This window comes from Heteronotia binoei, chromosome 8, assembly GCF_032191835.1.
Source record: "Heteronotia binoei isolate CCM8104 ecotype False Entrance Well chromosome 8, APGP_CSIRO_Hbin_v1, whole genome shotgun sequence".
Lineage (NCBI taxonomy): Eukaryota > Metazoa > Chordata > Lepidosauria > Squamata > Gekkonidae > Heteronotia > Heteronotia binoei.
The window spans coordinates 92,903,913-92,921,310 of NC_083230.1; the positions used below are offsets into that span (position 1 = coordinate 92,903,913).

General features: G+C 48.2%; 1 protein-coding gene across 1 annotated transcript in view; it reads left to right on the forward strand.

Annotated features, from left to right (window-relative positions):
• PAH (phenylalanine hydroxylase) overlaps positions 1–17,398 on the forward strand; it is a 71,318-nt gene that overhangs the window by 38,256 nt on the left and 15,664 nt on the right. The window contains exons 4-6 of the mRNA XM_060245602.1: positions 5,837–5,925; positions 7,969–8,036; positions 17,149–17,345. Coding sequence (XP_060101585.1) covers positions 5,837–5,925; positions 7,969–8,036; positions 17,149–17,345 — 354 coding nt within the window. The remainder of the gene's footprint in view (positions 1–5,836; positions 5,926–7,968; positions 8,037–17,148; positions 17,346–17,398) is intronic.

Genomic DNA, 17,398 nt, shown 5'->3' on the forward strand with positions numbered 1-17,398 from the left:
GCCACATCGCCCGGGCTTGCCGGGCCAAGAACAGCCGCCGCCAACCGTCAGCGCATCACGACTCCATGGACACACACACGACGGCATCCACCAGTCTGCAGGTATTGAGCTTGCCCCTCTCGGCCCCAGACAAGGTCAAAATGTCAGTCCTAATCGAGGGCGCCCCCTGCATCATGGAAGTAGACTCGGGGTCCTCCATCTCTATCATTTCGGAGGAAACCCTCAAGAGACTATGTCCCAGCCGCCGCCTCCAAACGAGGCCAGTGGACTTCGTACTGAGGGACTTTCAGAAGAACCCAGTACACATCGTGGGGTGGGCCCGGGTGCATGTAGAAAGAGGGGGTTTTAAGGGGCCCCTAGACATCCTAGTGGTCAAGCGCCAACTGACCACACTCCTCGGGTTGGCTTGGTTCAAACCACTGGGGATCCAGCTGGTGGGGGTGGACCACGTGCAGACCAGCCATTTCGACGGGGTCTGCCGGGAGTTCCCAGAGGTTTTCGACGGGTCCTTGGGGAGCTACAAGGGCCCGCCCATCACCCTACCGATCGACCCTATGGTCAGGCCCATAAGGCTCAAAGCGAGGCGCGTTCCGTTCGCCCTCAAACAAAAAATAGAGGCAGAGCTGGACCGCCTCACAGCCCAGGGCGTCCTAGAGCCGGTAACGTATGCAGAATGGGAGACCCCCATAGTAACGCCGGTCAAGCCCAACGGGGAAGTAAGGATCTGCGCTGACTACAAGTGCACGATAAATAAGGCACTGCAAGACAACCCCTATCCAGTCCCGGTAGTCAGCCATGTCCTGGCAGCACTAGCCGGGGCGAGGGTTTTTGGGAAGCTGGACTTAGCACAAGCATACCAGCAACTGCCGGTCGACGCTAAGACAGCGGAGGCACAGACGATAGTGACCCACAGGGGTGCGTTCAGGGTTAAACGGCTGCAGTTCGGGGTTAGCGTAGCTCCGGGGATATTCCAGAGCATAATGGACTCTCTTCTCAAAGGGATCCCCGGAGTTCAACCCTTCTTTGACGACGTTTTAATCGCCGCCCCCACCGATGGAGAGTTCGGCTGCCGCCTGCGAGAGGTCCTCAGACGGTTCCAAGCGGCGGGGCTGAAAGTCAAAAAGGAGAAATGTTTGTTGGGAGTTCCGCGGGTGGAGTTCCTGGGGTTCGCCGTGGACGCGGCTGGAATTCACCCAACGGCAGACAAGACCAGGGCCATAGTTCAAGCCCCTGCCCCCAAATGCAAAGCAGAACTACAGAGTTTTTTAGGTTTATTGAACTTTTACCACGCATTCTTGCCCCACAAGGCCGCCGTGGCGGAGCCGTTACACCGTTTGTTAGATAAACAAGCCCCGTGGGTCTGGGGTAAACGCCAAGCAGCGGCGTTCCAGGCGGTGAAAGACCTCCTGGTCTCTAACGCGGTACTTCATCACTACGATGAAAACTTACCCCTGATCCTGGCTTGCGACGCCTCTCCCTACGGAGTAGGAGCGGTCTTAGGACACCAACTCCCGGGCGGGGGAGAGGTGCCAATCGCTTACTACTCCAGGACTCTGTCCCCGACAGAGAGGAACTACGCCCAGATCGATAAGGAGGCCCTGGCGATCGTGGCGGGGGTGCATAAGTTCAACGACTACCTCTACGGTAGGCGCTTCACCATCGCTACTGACCACAAGCCGCTCCTCGGCCTCCTAGCCCCCGATCGTCAGACCCCCCAAATTCTGTCTCAAAGGGTTTTAAGGTGGAACCTGTTCCTGAATTCTTACACGTATACGCTGATACACCGCCCCGGTAAAGCTATGGGTCACGCAGACGCCCTCAGCCGCCTCCCGCTACCCGCGACGGACCCAGATCCCGCCCCGGCACACGGAGTGATGCTCATAGAGTCGCTCCCCGAGCGCCCCCTGCACGCGAGCGAGGTGGCTCGGGCGACCGGGAGAGACCGCGTCCTCGCACGGGTCAGGGACTGGGTGGGAAGGGGGTGGCCCTCGGGCAAAGCAGAAGAAGCCTTCCGGCCGTTCGCGTCCAGGAAGGACGAGCTATCGACACACAAGGGGTGCATACTCTGGGGTAGCAGGGTGGTGGTCCCCCCCCCCTTGCGCAGGCAGGTATTGGAGGATCTCCACGAGACCCACCCGGGCATCGTGAGAATGAAAGCCCTGGCACGGAGCTACGTGTGGTGGCCAGGCATGGATGAGGAAATAGAAGGGTGGGTAAGAAGGTGCCAACCATGCCAGGAGTCCAGACCCAACCCGCCGTCCGCCCCGACCCACAGGTGGGAATCGAACGGGCGGCCATGGTCCCGCCTCCATGTGGATTTCGCGGGGCCGCATCAGGGCCAGATCTTCTTTATACTGGTGGACGCATACACGAAATGGTTGGAGGTAATCCCGGTGGCCTCGACCTCCACCGCAGCAGCAGTCCGGGCGCTCAGAAGGGTCCTCTGCACACACGGGATCCCCGACACACTAGTAACGGACAATGGCACAGCATTCACCTCCCGGGAATTCCGGGAGTTCACCGACAGATACCTTATAAGGCACATAAGGTCCGCCCCATGCCATCCAGCCACCAACGGCCAGGCGGAGAGGATGGTGCGGACCACCAAGGAAGCCCTGGGCCGTATAGTACAAGGGGAATGGGACTACCGCCTCTCAGCCTTCCTGTTCCACAACAGGATCACCCCAAACCCCATAACCGGTTTCAGCCCCGCAGAACTGCTCATGGGGAGGAAACTGACCACTCGTTTAGATAGGCTACACCCGGACAGGGCGCCAGAGGTCCGCGGGACCCCCGAGGTCAGGGAGGCAGTGAGAGGGTTCTTCCCGGGCGATCCAGTATATGCGAAAAACTTTTCAAGCGGCCCCGAGTGGTTAGCGGGAAGGGTTTTGAGGGTGACAGGCTCCCGGTCCTACGAGGTAACCACCGCCGGAGGCCACGTGCTGAGGCGGCACATCGACCAGCTGCGCCGCCGCACCCCACCCGAGGAGTCAGCAGAGGGAGAAAGCAGGGAACCGCCGGTCACGGTACCGCCAGAAGAGGCGCCGCCAATACAGGAGCTACCAACGTATGATGCCCCCGGAGCCGCGGAACCAGAACCGGAGCCAGTACCCGACGCGGGCGGGCAACAGCCAGAAACGGCGCCTCCCACATCGGGATCGGGCCCCCCACCGACGGCAACCCCGAGGAGATCAACACGGGAGCGCCGAACACCAGGGTACCTAAAGGACTATGTCGTTTAAACTAGGAGGGGAGGAGTGTAGAGTATCGGACTCAGCGCAAGCGCCGCGCGACCTGAGGGCGCACGCAGGTCGCCGTGCGCTGCGCGGGAAAAGCCCCGCCAATCCAGACCAAGGGCGGGAAGTTTAACTGGCCAGGATTGGGCTGGCCAGCGAAGGGGATGTTCCGGGATGCATGTATAAATTAGCGGACCCGGCCGCGTCTGTTCTGTTCTGTAATGTACCAGCGAATAAAGAATAAGCTTCCACCACGACTCGTCTCCCAGTACATTACACTGTGCAAGCACATTATTGGATCGTTCAGACCAGCAGAGGGCTGTGATTGGTGCAGGGCAGCAGGGATTTGGATCCTGCTGCCCATTGTTCCCAAGTCCCCAAGCTCTGTTCATCTGGTTCCAATGAGCCTGGCAAGAACGCCCATTACAGTCTTCACTTAGGTCCAGTACACAACAGGGAACATCCACACAACATTGTCCCCTAATCATGGACTTTTCAAGTTTCCCTCTGCATTACTTCAGATTGTCCCACAATCTTTTTTTCTAAAGATTGCAGTCCAAGCATGGTTACGCACCATATGAATGGAAGGAAAGTGTGCATATATAAGGCCCTGCCCACATCAGTGTAATTTTTCTTCTCCTGAGCCATCATTTCTCCTCTCCATGCCACTGGATAACATTTTTTCATTTAAAAAAAATAATTGCTAGATTGCTACAGCACAATAGCTGGATTTTTAATGCAGTGTTTTAATTTGCAACTTTGAATAATTTTGCGTTTTTATTGTTTTTAAGCCACTTTGGAAAGATGGCATAAACATTTTCTAAATATATATATGTTGCCATCTAAGATGACCCCATCCACTTCACTCCCTCAGAGGCAAGATCTTCCCTCTGTTTTTCGTTCCCTCAGCCTCCATAAAGCTTTTCTTCTTTCCTGTTTTCTTCCTTCCTGATGAACTATAGCTGTCCTACCCTGTCACAGTATGGTATTTTGACTGCTGGCTCAGCCCAGGAACCCGAGGGAAGGATTGGGAGCCCGCTTTAACTTATACAACTTAAATAAGCCAGTTTGGTGTAGTGGTTAAGTGTGCGGACTCTTATCTAGGAGAACCGGGTTTGATTCCCCACTCCTCCACTTGCACCTTCTAGCATGGCCTTGGGTCAGCCATAGCTCTGGCAGAGGTTGTCCTTGAAAGGGCAGCTGCTGTGGGAGTCCTCTCCAGCCCCACCCACCTCACAGTGTGCCTGTTGTGGGGAAGGAAGGTAAAGGAGATTGTGAGCTGCTCTGAGACTCTTTGGAGGGCAGGATATAAATCCAATATCATCATCATCTTCTTCTTCTTCTTCTTCTTCTAAATGGCACTTGAGAAATTAAAAAATAACAACATATATAACATAGAGGGGAAATATCAGGTGAAATCAGGGGCTGAAATTTCTGAGACAAAACTGGTGCATTCAGGGTGATAACAGATGGGCAGTTTGGAGTGGATGGGAGGTGTTTCAAATTTGGCTGGCTCAAAAAAAGCTGCCCTGAAGACTCCACACGCTTCCCAGCAGGGCGGCCCCATCCTGTCTGCAAGGCAACTTGGCGCATTCAGATGGGGAGGTGCCTCAGAAGCTGGATTGCTCTTTTTCTCTCCCCAAAGAGTCAAGCACTTGCGTGCTCATGCACTCAAGTGCTCTGGCAAGGTTTTACAAAAAAAAGCCAGAAATGGCTTGGGGTGGCTTGGCTGTTTCACACCACCAAGGCATCTCACTTGCGCCCTTCTGCTTCCAGACAACAAGGAAGCAACTGGCATGCAGCTCAAATATTTGCTTCCACTTTGACAATGGTAACTTTTTGAGCTGCTCTGAGGCTGGAGGAGGACAGGGTGAGTACGGGATGTGGAAGGGTGGCAGATGTTTGTATGTGGAAGGATTTTTGGTCAATTTCAGAGCTGTGTCTGAGTGAGCCCAAAGGGCTGGTCTGTAATTACCCACACAGATTTTAATTCTTATATAGCAGGCTAAGGGAGTTTCTTAAGCTATTCAGAGTTACTTAAATCTTTATGTTGAGAGGCTTTTGTCCCAGTGTTTTCCCCAAACACTTCAGTACACTCCATCGTATGCTGGTTCCTCTGAATTCCATCCTTCATTTTTTCAAAAGCAAGTCTTCATCCATTTTTGTTGCAGAGACGCACCTTTCTCCTTCTGTCTCTGTGACAAAAAGGACTAGAGTTTTACTTTAAAAAAAAAAAATGAAAGCTGGGAATTCAGAGAAACTAATAGATCATGACTCTCATTATAGTGTCATAGTGCTATAGTACAGCAGTAATTGTTAGGGGTTTTAAAAGGCTTTAAATAGTGCTCTGGTTACGCAGGTGTCTTGGGAAGGGTGCACACGATGCTCCTTTGTCAATGCAAATGCCTCTGAATTTTCTGCAGTAATTGCAAGGGAATGGGGAATCCTCACCATTTGAACACAGCCTGAGTGAAGCATAGAACTTGATATCGTGCAGCTAGATGTGGTCATGTACATCACAACTATCATCTTCCCTACCAGGAAATATCAAAAGTGAATTGAGGTAAGAAACTCATTCCTGTTCCTTTTCTGCTCTCTAGTACCATGGTTCCCAAGGACTATTCAAGAGCTGGACAGATTTGCCAACCAGATTCTCAGCTATGGAGCAGAGCTGGATGCTGATCACCCAGTAAGAAAAAGAAAAGAGATCAACAGCAATATTGTAATGATTTGGAACTTCCCAGCATGTATATCTTACATTTCCAGTCCTCACTCACACAGAGAACAATTTGAAACATTATCAGCTGGTAACAAGGACCCTGCAACCCAAGATTTCCAAAATGGCCCTGTACCAACTGCTGGGGGGGGGGGGGGGAGTTCTGGAATTACAATTTATCTCCTGACCACAGAGACCAGTTCCCCTAGAAAAAATATCAGCTTCAGAGGGTAGACTCAATGGTATACTGTAGAATCTAAGTGAAATCTTTCCCCAAATCCCCCCATTCACAGGTATCTCCTCCAAATTTCTGAGAATTTCCCAAGCCAGAGTTGGCAACCTGTTTTCATGCAGGGCATGGGCCATATAGCTATAGCCCAGGCTAGCCCAATCTTGTCGGATCTCAGAAGCTAAGCAGAGTCAGCCCATTAGCATCTGGGTGGAAGACCACCATGGAAGTCCAGGGTCATGACGCAGGGGCAGGCAATGGCAAACCACCTCTGAATGTCTCTTGCCTTAAAACCCTATGAGGTCACCATAAATCATGATTTGACAGCCCTTTCCAACACCACCATGGGCAATATGTTAGAAGTAGTGACTATGAAGTTACAAGAGATGTTTTTATAACTTGAGAATAAAATACTTCCAGTCCCCTCTTGCATTCTGAAATGTTGCCGTCTTAAAGAAGCATAGTTTATGAAGCAAATCTTTTGACACCCTTAAAGGGTCTGACATCTACCTTTATGGATGCAGTTATTGGGCAGATAACGTTTTTGTACAGATGAGCATGTTGACCTCATGAATACACAGGGACTGACAGCAAAGCATCCCCACAGCAAATTAGCATTTTATTTTTATATTAGAAGATTCACTATAGCCAGAAATTATGGCTATTAATTTAACCAGTGCTGGGAGCTTGTAAATAAATCCCATGTGGTATAGCACAGAATTGCTGCATTTACACTAATTGAGGCAGTGATTAGCCCTTCAGTAGCTTCAATTTAATCTCCAAGGCACTGTGTTTCCTGTGCTATTCTTTGGCAGCATTCTGGAAGAAAGGAAGGGTACAGGAGACCCAATGGTTCTGGATGAGGGAATCAAAGCACCCTCTTGATGTTTCTGTCAGGAAGCAGCTGGGCTTGAAAGCAGAAACCAATCTTCAGAAAAGAAAAGAAAAACAACAACCTCAGTACATAAAAATGAAAGCTGCACCTTAGATCCAGCTCCTTGCACTAATTATGGAATGAGACTTTTCCTCTCTCTCTCTTTTTTTTTTTTTTGCGGGGAGGGGGCGAAGTGCAATTAGGGATAGTCTGTAATGGATGTGATGAAAAGTGTGGATTTGAAGCTTCCTCATTTTTATGTGACTGGCAGGGCTGTGGAAGCTTTGGCTTCCACCGTTTTGAATGGGCACCTGCAACTTCCCTAACTCCTTTATTAATTGGGCCCAGGCAAAGCCTGCTTTGACCATAACCTCAAACTGAACTGCCTTCCCACGTGTAGGGACGGATATCCTAGTTCACAGAAATGTTTCTGTCAGAAGCAGTACATCTTTTCTTTAAGCTTCTGGAACTTTTGGGCATGCTGGTATCTTTTGTTTTTGAAGTAAGGTATTATTTTAACCATAAGAATCCTAGCTTGCATTCTCAAATTGCTTTGAAAATTAGGACAACCAAGTACAGCAGGCTTCCCAGGTGCCTGTTCTCACCTCCTGACTCAGACCCGGCAACCATATGGTAGAACCATGTTTAAAGCCACTTGCGATTATTTCTGGTTATTCTGAGGTACATAAAGTAGCCAAAATGCCCTGTTAAGACATAGCTGCACCTTTGAAATTGCATATGGAGTACCTCTAGAAGCAAATGTTTGAGCCTTGTTGAAGGTCTTGCCCATTCCCATTAATATCTAACATGGCAGGCCTGAGTGAGCCTGAAATAGCTTGAAATATTTTACTTTTGTTGAATCCTAGATGGCTCACTGCAAGTCCAAAGCAATGTATTTTATAATATTTTCTAGGGCTTCAAAGATCCTGTTTACCGGGCCAGAAGAAAGGAATTTGCAGATATAGCCTACAACTATAGACAGTGAGTATGCAAAGATAACAAACAAGGAATGAAAAGTATTTAAAAGTCTTGTAAGCTATACCATGAAGTTGTTGTGTGTGTTGGGGAGAGGATTCATTATTGGGATAAGGGGATCTCCAATGTTGTTGAGCCTGTGTACACAATTGGAGCTTTGAGAATGGGGAGTGAGGACCCCCAGAAAATGGCAGCCATAGGATTGCCAGCTGTGGGGGGTGGGGCCGGAAGACGGCAGGGTTTGGAGAAGCACTTCAATAAGATAATGGCTTTAGGGTTTCCAGACCTCCACTGGGGCAGGAGAACCCCCACTTTTGCAGGGCATTTCCCTGCCGCCAACCAGCTTGTTAGTGGAGAGAAATCCCAGCTCCAACTGACCTGAAAGGCAACATGATGACATCACCTGGAAGTGACATCATCATATTGCTGGCATTGGCTACAAACCATAAAGTTTTACCAAAAAAACCCCCCTAGAGTGTCACCTTCCAATGTTGACAACATGATGACATTGCTTCTGGGTGATGTCATATGCTATGGACATGAAGTGTGTGTGGCAGAAGATAATGAAGAGGACCAAGGTAGGACCTGGCAATCCTAAATGCCATGAAGTCCACTCTCCAAAGAGGCCATTTTTGCCAGTTGAATTTATCTCTGTCACCTGGAGATAAGCTGTAATATTGGGAGATCTCCACCTCCAGCTGGAGGTTAGCAACCCTACAGAGAGTACTGGGACTAATCACAACATCTTGGGGGGCTGCAAAAGAATAATCTTTCTATGAAAGCAGCAGCTATATCTGAATTTGTGCTCCCTGTAGTCACAAGACGGATGGCTCCTGGGATCTTCCAATGCATCCCTTATGAAAGCTGGGGTTGCCAACCTCCAGTGGCTTGCTGGAGAGATTCTGCTATTATAACTGATCTCTAGATGACAGAGATCCATTCCCCCAGAGAAAATGGTTGCTTTGGAAAATCGACTCAGTAGCATTACATCTTTTTGAAATCCCTTTCCTCCCCAAACTCCACCTCACTAAGGCTCCCCCCCCCCTTTAAAAAAAAGAAAGAAATCTCCAAGTGTTTCCCAGCCAGGAGCTGGCAACCCAAATGAAAGCCAGGGTTGGGTATTTGCTCATAGGCACCACATTGGGGGTCAGCAATACAGACATGTGCCTGGGGCACAGAGGATCTCCACTACCTAGTGAACAAACTTCTGTTTGACTAGTATTAATAGGCTCTCAGCTCAGTTTAGAAAACACACATTGCATTTATTGAATTCATGTGCAAAGAGGTTGCACTCACAACCTCCCACTCCTGATTTCCAAACATTCAGCTGAATCCATGTTCAGACTCTATACGCAGATACTTTTCATACATAAGCTTTGTTTGCATGCTCTTGGGCCTGGATTTGTCAAGGGATTTATTTATTTTATTTAGCCATTTCAAATATTCTTTGCTACTTTTTCTCCTAACATGGGGTTAAAGCCAGCTCATCCCACCCAAACCCATCCTCACAATAAAACAGAACTACACATTCTCATATAACAATAGAACTTTCCAATATCATACCATATTAAGAGACTATCCTTGAACCATTTTTTTTTAAAAAGCCATCAAAATGGATGCTGAGCCTAACAGGGTGTGGCCAGCCAATATGCCACAAAGGAGGGACAAGATTAAAATAATGAAACATGATGATCTTGACAAACTAAAACACACAGAGATAATGTTGTCAACTCCAGATTGGAAAATTTCTGAAAAGTTGGGGGCAGACCATTGTGGGGCAGGGTTTGGCAAATGAAGGGACTTCAGTAGCATATAATGCTATAGAATCTATCCTCCAAAGCAGCCATTTTCTCCAGGGGAACTGATTTCTGTCATTTGAAGCTCATTTGTTATTCTGGGACATCTCCAGACCTCCCCTGGAGGTCGGTAACCACACACTAGGGAAGCCAGCTTCCAGGTAGGAGACTTTGGGATTCCCCAGAGTTATAGCTCATCTCCAGACCACAGAGATGGGTTCCCCAGGAGAACAGGAAGGCATTGGTGGATTCTATGGCATTGTACCTCACTGAGGTTCCCATCCTTTCCAGGCTCCATCTCCAAATCTCTAGGAGTTTCACAGCTTGGATCTGGCAATCCCACCCATCCTCTGCCAGTGGCCAGGGGGACCTGGTAACCCTACCACACACAAAGAACAAAGCCTGCACATGGGCGATTTGTAGACACACATGCTCCACTGAACATTTGCCAGCTGATGATATGATCCTGCCTTTCCTCCACACATTCCCTGAATATATTTTTCCTGAACAGGATTTCATGGCTCAGCTGCATGGTGATCCCTTTGCAGTCAATTCACAGGTTAAGGAATATAAAGACGGAAACACTTTGAGTAGTGCATTAAACACAGTGAGTGTTGTGTGCCTTTTTCCTGTAAGTTCTCACCCTGCTCTAGCTTTAAACCAGTAAAAAAGATGATGCATGTGATGGTGTGTGGCTACAGAGGACATGGTTGTCCTAAAATGTTGAGGCCAGTAGCGTTGCCAACTCCAAGTAGAGAAATTCCTGGATATTTGGGAGTGGAGCCTAGGGAAAGTGGTATTTGGGGATGGGAGGGTCCTCAGTGGGGATTAATGCTTTAGAGTCCACCCCCCCCCCCCCCAAGCAGCAATTTTCTCCAGGGGGAGACATCTCTGTCACCTGGAGAGCAGCTGGAATTCTGGGGGATCTCCAGGTCTCACCTGGACTTTTGCAAGCCTACATAGTAATAATAATAATAATAATAACTTTTTATTTATATCCCGCCCTCCCCGCGAAGGAGGGGAGAAGAACTATGGACTGCGTGCAGGATCCAAACAAGTCGGGCTTGTCCTCATGCAAGAGCCCCCTTGTCCTCTTATAGCTTCTTTTCCCAAAGCATTTAATTTCCCCTTGCTGTCTTTCTTCCTGCAGCATGTTCAAATCCTCCTTGGACAGCCTTTATCCAAAAATTACAGCTTAAGAGAAATAAATGGCATTCAAATGAGGACCTCTCTACAGCGCCACAATGCTTTGTTGTTTAATTGCGCTGCAGTATCAGAGAGCACTACAAAGCCCCAAGAGCCAAATACAGTAGCGCCTTGGATGCTTCACATTAAACGGGGGAGAGGAAAGGGGAGTGTGTGGATAATTTACATGACAGTAGGATCTGTAAACAATATTGAAATGATTTGTCACGTCTGGTCTTGATCTAATGCTCTTGTGTGTGTCGTTTCTGGTCCAGTTGCCTCGAGTGATTTTTTTCCCCCATGGGTTGTTTTGGCATTAGTTTGCATGGGGTGAGGTGGGGTGGGGTGATGAAAGGAGCATTTTAATCGCAAATGGATTTTATATACTGTTTGGTTTGATGATCAAAATCTGCTTGCTACGTTATCAGAATCTCCCATTCGGTTATATAATTATGTAGAGTCCAAAGTCCTTTTCATGTTTCAGTCTGGGGAGAGAATAATAACCAAGGCAGCTTGGTGAATATGTTCTGCTGGTTCAATGGCTACCTCACAGCTGTGGGTCCCTTTCCCATGAAATGAGAATATGACTGTCTTCCAGAACCAATCTAAGACTCAGAACATGGACTATACCCAGGGAGATGTAGTGGGGATGAGACGTTTTGGGCCAAGTTGGTTCCCCTCCTAGTGCTGTTGACCAAGATTCCCTGCATGAGAATTAGGGCAGAATTTGCCCTTATCTCTAACCTGGGTAGCAACCAGAGGAAGGGAGATAGATGGAAGGTCTTTGCATTCATTAAAAATGAGGAGAAAGCTGTGACGGGGAGAGCACACTGTACAATTGCAGCCATAACAACATAAAGAGTGTACACATACCATGTGAATTGCCTCTGTATTGGTGTACTGGGATCATGAGCATCCTACATTCCTCTACTCACCTTCCCCTCAGCCACCATTCAGAGATGGCATCCAGTAGTACTGGACCTCCTCCAGCAGTGGGACACCACTAAAAGTGAGGATTTAATATCCTCACTAGCACTAGAGTTTGGCCACAGTTGTGCTGCCATTGTGTGTGAAGTTCCTGGGAAGTCTGCTTTTCACACAAACATGACCAGGGAAATGGAACACATTTATGGGGGAAGCAGCATTCCACTTGCCAGCTCTGTCCCTTATGCATGTGCTGTCACACAATGAGCCTGTTTGGTGTAGTGGTTAAGTATGCAGACTCTTATCTGGGAGAACTGAGTTTGATTCCCCATTCCTCCACTTGCACCTGCTGGAATGGCCTTGGGTTAGCCATGGCTTTTGCAAGAATTGTCCTGGGAAGGGCAGCTACTGTGAGAGCCCTCTCAGCCTCACCCACCTCACAGGGTGTCTGTTGTAGGGGAGGAAGGTATAGCAGATTGAAAGCCTCTCTGATTCAGAGAGAAGGGTGGGGTGTACATTTGCAGTTTTCTTCTTCTTCTGAAAAGATCCTATGTACATAGAAGTGTGCATGTACAGGACTCTTGCCTTGCCTCTGAGAAGAACTCTGCTTTTTCAGGTGCCTTAGTCTCATGGAAAGATGCCTCTGTGCATATATTTCCATATGGGTGGGGGATCTGCACACTTTCCAGGGAATGTGCTTACCAGTGCATTGCCAGTCCCCTCCCCAATAAATGCTCAGTCTCCATGGTTATAATGAGCAAAAAAGGAATTCTCTCTTGCTGATTTTAACTTTCTCCAGCATGAACTGACATTTCCCACTTATTTCAACTCTATTCTGCATTGCCAGTGAAGGAAAAGAAAGGGGCACTTGGTTTGTGGCCTTTCTATCTGTCATTGGAGGACTAACTCGCTGATGAACCACATCTGAGAGTGCACAGAATCCTAGCTTTGGTCTTGTTGAACATTCCGTAATGTAGTGATTTTATACATATATGGGGCGCGGGGGGGGGGGCAGGATATAGATATAAAATTTTATATTCCACTGTTACAAACCAAAGCTTCAAGAGAGGTAGCAGCTTAGAGAATTGCATTAAAATAAATGATAGAAGTTTTGGAAATGAAATTTATGAGACTTGTCAAATCATTCTTCAGAAAAGGATGGACCCTGAAAGACCCATTGTGGGGGGAAAAATCAGCTGTCTTTTTAAAGGAACCTTTCCTCCATTGCCTTCCTGTTTTCCTCTCTCTCTCTCCTCTCACCTGCCACCCTGAGCACTGGTCTATTGATCTCAGCTGCCTTCAAATTGGTGTCTGACAGTGCCTTAAGCCCCTGCTCTTTTCTCCAGGCCCATGAAGGTGGCCTAAGGATTAATTAGAAAAGGTCAATGCTATAGAAACCAAAGCAGTCCCAGTTCACCCCCTCTTCTAATTCAAAATCATGTTTAAAGCTCCATAGATCAAGGAGGACTGGTGCAGAGAAACAGAAAATTGCACCATTATTGGTGGGGAGGGGGGAGGCTGCCACTAGGCTGAGGCTAAAATGAGGGGGTGGGGAATGGTGGGGTATCACTCATATCTCGACAAAGAGCCTGCAGCTCTGGAAATCCCTCGTATTATCCCAGCAGTGTCACAAACCCTATTAAATTGCTGGAAAAGACTCTTTGATTTGGAAAAATCGAGGGGGTGTCGCCTGTCCATTTTTTATTATTTCCCTGAAGAATCGACCTCCCTCCGTTTTAATGTCAAGGCAATAAAGCAGAACAGGTCAAAGGACTCCCTTCTGGTCCAAAGTCGAGCCAGAGTGACGGTGCTATAACTGTATTTAGATAGAGGCAGATTGGTTGATCCTGCTGAGCCATTAACGTGGCTGAATCACAGGGATGCAGAATTTTGGGGCCCACAGAGATCTAAGGGGCTGTCTAATCCACTCCCTTATCCTATGTCCAGGTCCTCTGGAGTTATCACGTTGTTCACTTTTGAATAGGGTTCACTTTTAATAGGGTTAAAAAAAGATTAACAGGGTTGCCAGCTTCCAGATGGCACCTGGAGATCTCCTGCTATTACAATGATCTCCAGATGATCAGAACCAGTTTCCCTGGAGAAAATGGCTGCTTCGGAGGATGGACTCCATGGCATTATAACCTGCTGAGGTCACTTCCCCACCCCAAACTCCACCCTCCCCAGGCTTCCCTCCCAAAACTCCAGCTATTTCTCTATCCAGAACTGGCAACCCTAACTTTTAACTAGGTTACAGAACTGCAAAGCCAGAGCAGGAAGGAATAAGATATGCTGGACCTCCACTGACTGCAGAATAAGAAATCATGAGGGAGATGATTTCAGAGAACAGAAAGTGATAAGAAAAAAGATATTGTTGCTCATGGGCTATGGTTGCCATCCATTATCTAGCAACTAGTGAGCATTGGCGTGGTGGGGAAATGGAATGGGCAATGCCACAATGGCATTACATCACTTCTGGGGAAAACCAGGAAGTGACATCAGTCTGCTTTAGGAATCACAGGAAATTCTATGGTAAAACTGGTGATCCCTGGAGGGAACTGATGCCACTTCCTGGTGTTTGCTTATAACAGCATTGTGCCAATAGAGATCCCACCCCCCACCCCCCATTGGCCAGCAGGATGGCAGCAGGAAATGGGAACTGGTGGGGGGAGATCGCTCACACCCTGGGATACCCCCTCTGTGGTCAATTCATTACATTACTAAATTTTCACTTCTGGTAAACAGAAGTTGTGTAATGTTTCAAGGTCACACACAAGGTTGCCAACTCTAGCCCAGAAATTCCTGGATACTTGGAGACAATGCCTGTGGAATAGGGTTGCCAAGTCCAATTCAAGAAATATCTGGGGACTTTGGGGGTGGAGCCAGGAGACTTTGGGGGTGAAGCCAGGAGACATTAGGGGTAGAGCCAAGATCAAGGCTGTGACGACCCTGAAGGGGGGGAGGGCCTCCAAACCAGGGGATCCCCTGCCCCCACCTGGGGATTGGCAACCCTACCGGCCAGCAGGGAAGGCGAGGAGGCAGCCAGGCCAATCTTTCCCAATCTCCTCGCCTCAAACAGCGGCCCCCAACACATTCGATTCCCTCCCTCGCAAGGGGCGTTGCCAAGCAACCCCCTGAGGAGGGCAGGTGAAGAGGGGAGGAGTTGAGGCGTACCAGGGCGGAGAGGAGGGGTCGCTGCTGCTCTCTCGGGTTTACCCTGGCTCTGAGGGCTGGTGACTGGGCAGCTTGGCTCTGGGGGTGGTGGGTGGCGGCGGCGCGACGTCTCCCCTTCTTCTTCCGGGCGGGGCCTCCCCGCGGGCTCAAGCCTCGGTTTAGCGAAGGCGGCGGCGATTCCACTACTGCTGCGCGCGCACACCACGACGACAGCAGCCTCCTCCTTTTTCTTCCCCCTCCTTTTGCCTTTCTCAACACCGCCCCTCCCCTTCCTTCTGCCTCCTCCTCCTCCCGCCACGGCTCAGTTCAGCGCCGCCGCCTCCTTCTCCGGTGGAGAAGCGAAGCGCGTCCCCCTTGCTCCTCAGGGTCCTAGAAGAACCCAGATTCGGGGCTCGCCACGCTTCTCCATAGCTGCTCCTCAGGCTGAGCCCATCTCGGAGGAGCAGCTACGGAGAAGAGGTGGCAGCAGCGCAGTGGCATTGCCCGCTCCTTGGCGCCGTTTCCCACCCTTCCCCCGCTTCCATTGGGGGGGGCGGGGGAAGAGGCTGGAAAAACTGGGGTCCCCCGCCAGAGCGGGAGGGTTGGGACCCCTACTGTGGAAGGAGGAATCTGGGGAAGAAATTCACTTAGAATCAGGGCTTTTTTTAGAAAAAGCCCAGCAGGAGATCATTTGCATATTAGGCCACACCCCTTGATGCCAAGCCTGCCAGAACTGTGTTCCTGTACATTCCTGCTAAAAAAAAGCCCTGCTTAGAATCTATGGTGAACCATAAATTCTGTCCTCTGAAGCTGTCATTTTCAACTGATCTTTGTAGTCTGGATTCCAGTAGTTTATAATTCCAGAAGAACTTCAGGTCCCATTTGGATGTTGACAACATTATTTATAACACATTTCCCCATAGAACACATGGCAACCAGTCAGTTATATGGAGAAAAAAGTGATTGGGATGGTGAGTTCTGCTCCAAAACTGTTGCTGTGAGTCATTGCACACAAAAGCTTGTGCTTTCAATAAAACTTTGTTAGTCTTAAAGGTGCCACTGGATTCAAATTTTGTTCTGTCAGTAACCCCTCTATTTTGTTCCATATTTTATGTACAATATGTATTTATTTCTTTTTATTTTATTATATTTGTACTCTGCCCTTCCCTGACAGGCTAAGGGCAGCTAACAACAGGTGTTTTTACACTGACAGTTTGTGACTATCACTGCATTGGAAACTCAACTTTTACATTACCTAACGTTCTCACAAATGTTTTGCATCATTGGTGCCCGAAGCATCTACATTTGTTTCGGTGAGATGAGTTCTGGTGCTGCTGCTGCAACATTTTTCTCAAAGCTAGTTTTGATCCGGTCATTTCTCTACAGGCGTTTCAAACTTATATTGTAAAAGTTTTCATGCGTTTTAAAAGACTCCTCCAAAAGCCACAAGGTGCAGTAATTTGGAGAAGAACTGATAGCACTTAAATTTTTTACATATCATTGCTTGCCTCATCTTGTAATTTAAATTTGTATTGTTTTTGCAGTGTTGACATGATTTCCAAGCAATTGTATACATTTAACTAAGCACTGGTATTCCATTTGCCCTCTGATCAGAGACACCCCCCCCCCCCCAATTGAAATGCTTTCAGCAGGAAATATAGAAGTTTGGCAACGCAAAATGAGCAGAGCAATTCCACCAATGTAAAAGGAAAATAATTAAAGTGGAACAGTGGCAGGCGATTTGAAGACTCTCAAACTCTGGATCAAACTGAATGTAAAAACACCCAACAGTTAAAGCAATGTACAATGTAAAAGTTAACCTCATTATCCCCAGCTTCATTCCCACTGATATGCTTCATGACATCCATTTGCTTATTCCCCAACACACATCTTCCACAAAACAAAGAGTCAGATTATTCTCTATCTTATTTTTTCAGGAAATATTTCAGAAGACTTCAGAAATACCTTCTGGTCTGCAGGAAGCAGCCAATTGGTATTAGCTGCTCCCATCATAGAATGCTTTCAGAAAATCTCAATATTTTGCAAATCCCTTTCTTTTCTAGTGGACAGCCCATCCCGAGGGTGACTTACTCAGAGGAAGAGAAGAAAACATGGGGTATCGTCTTCAGAGAGCTGAAGACTCTGTATCCCACTCATGCTTGCTATGAACACAACCATGTCTTCCCTCTCTTGGAGAAATACTGTGGCTACCAAGAAGATAACATTCCCCAGTTAGAAGATGTCTCAAATTTCTTGAGAAGTAAGTAATGGTCAATTGTCTGAAATTATTGACAAAAACATACCATAATTACT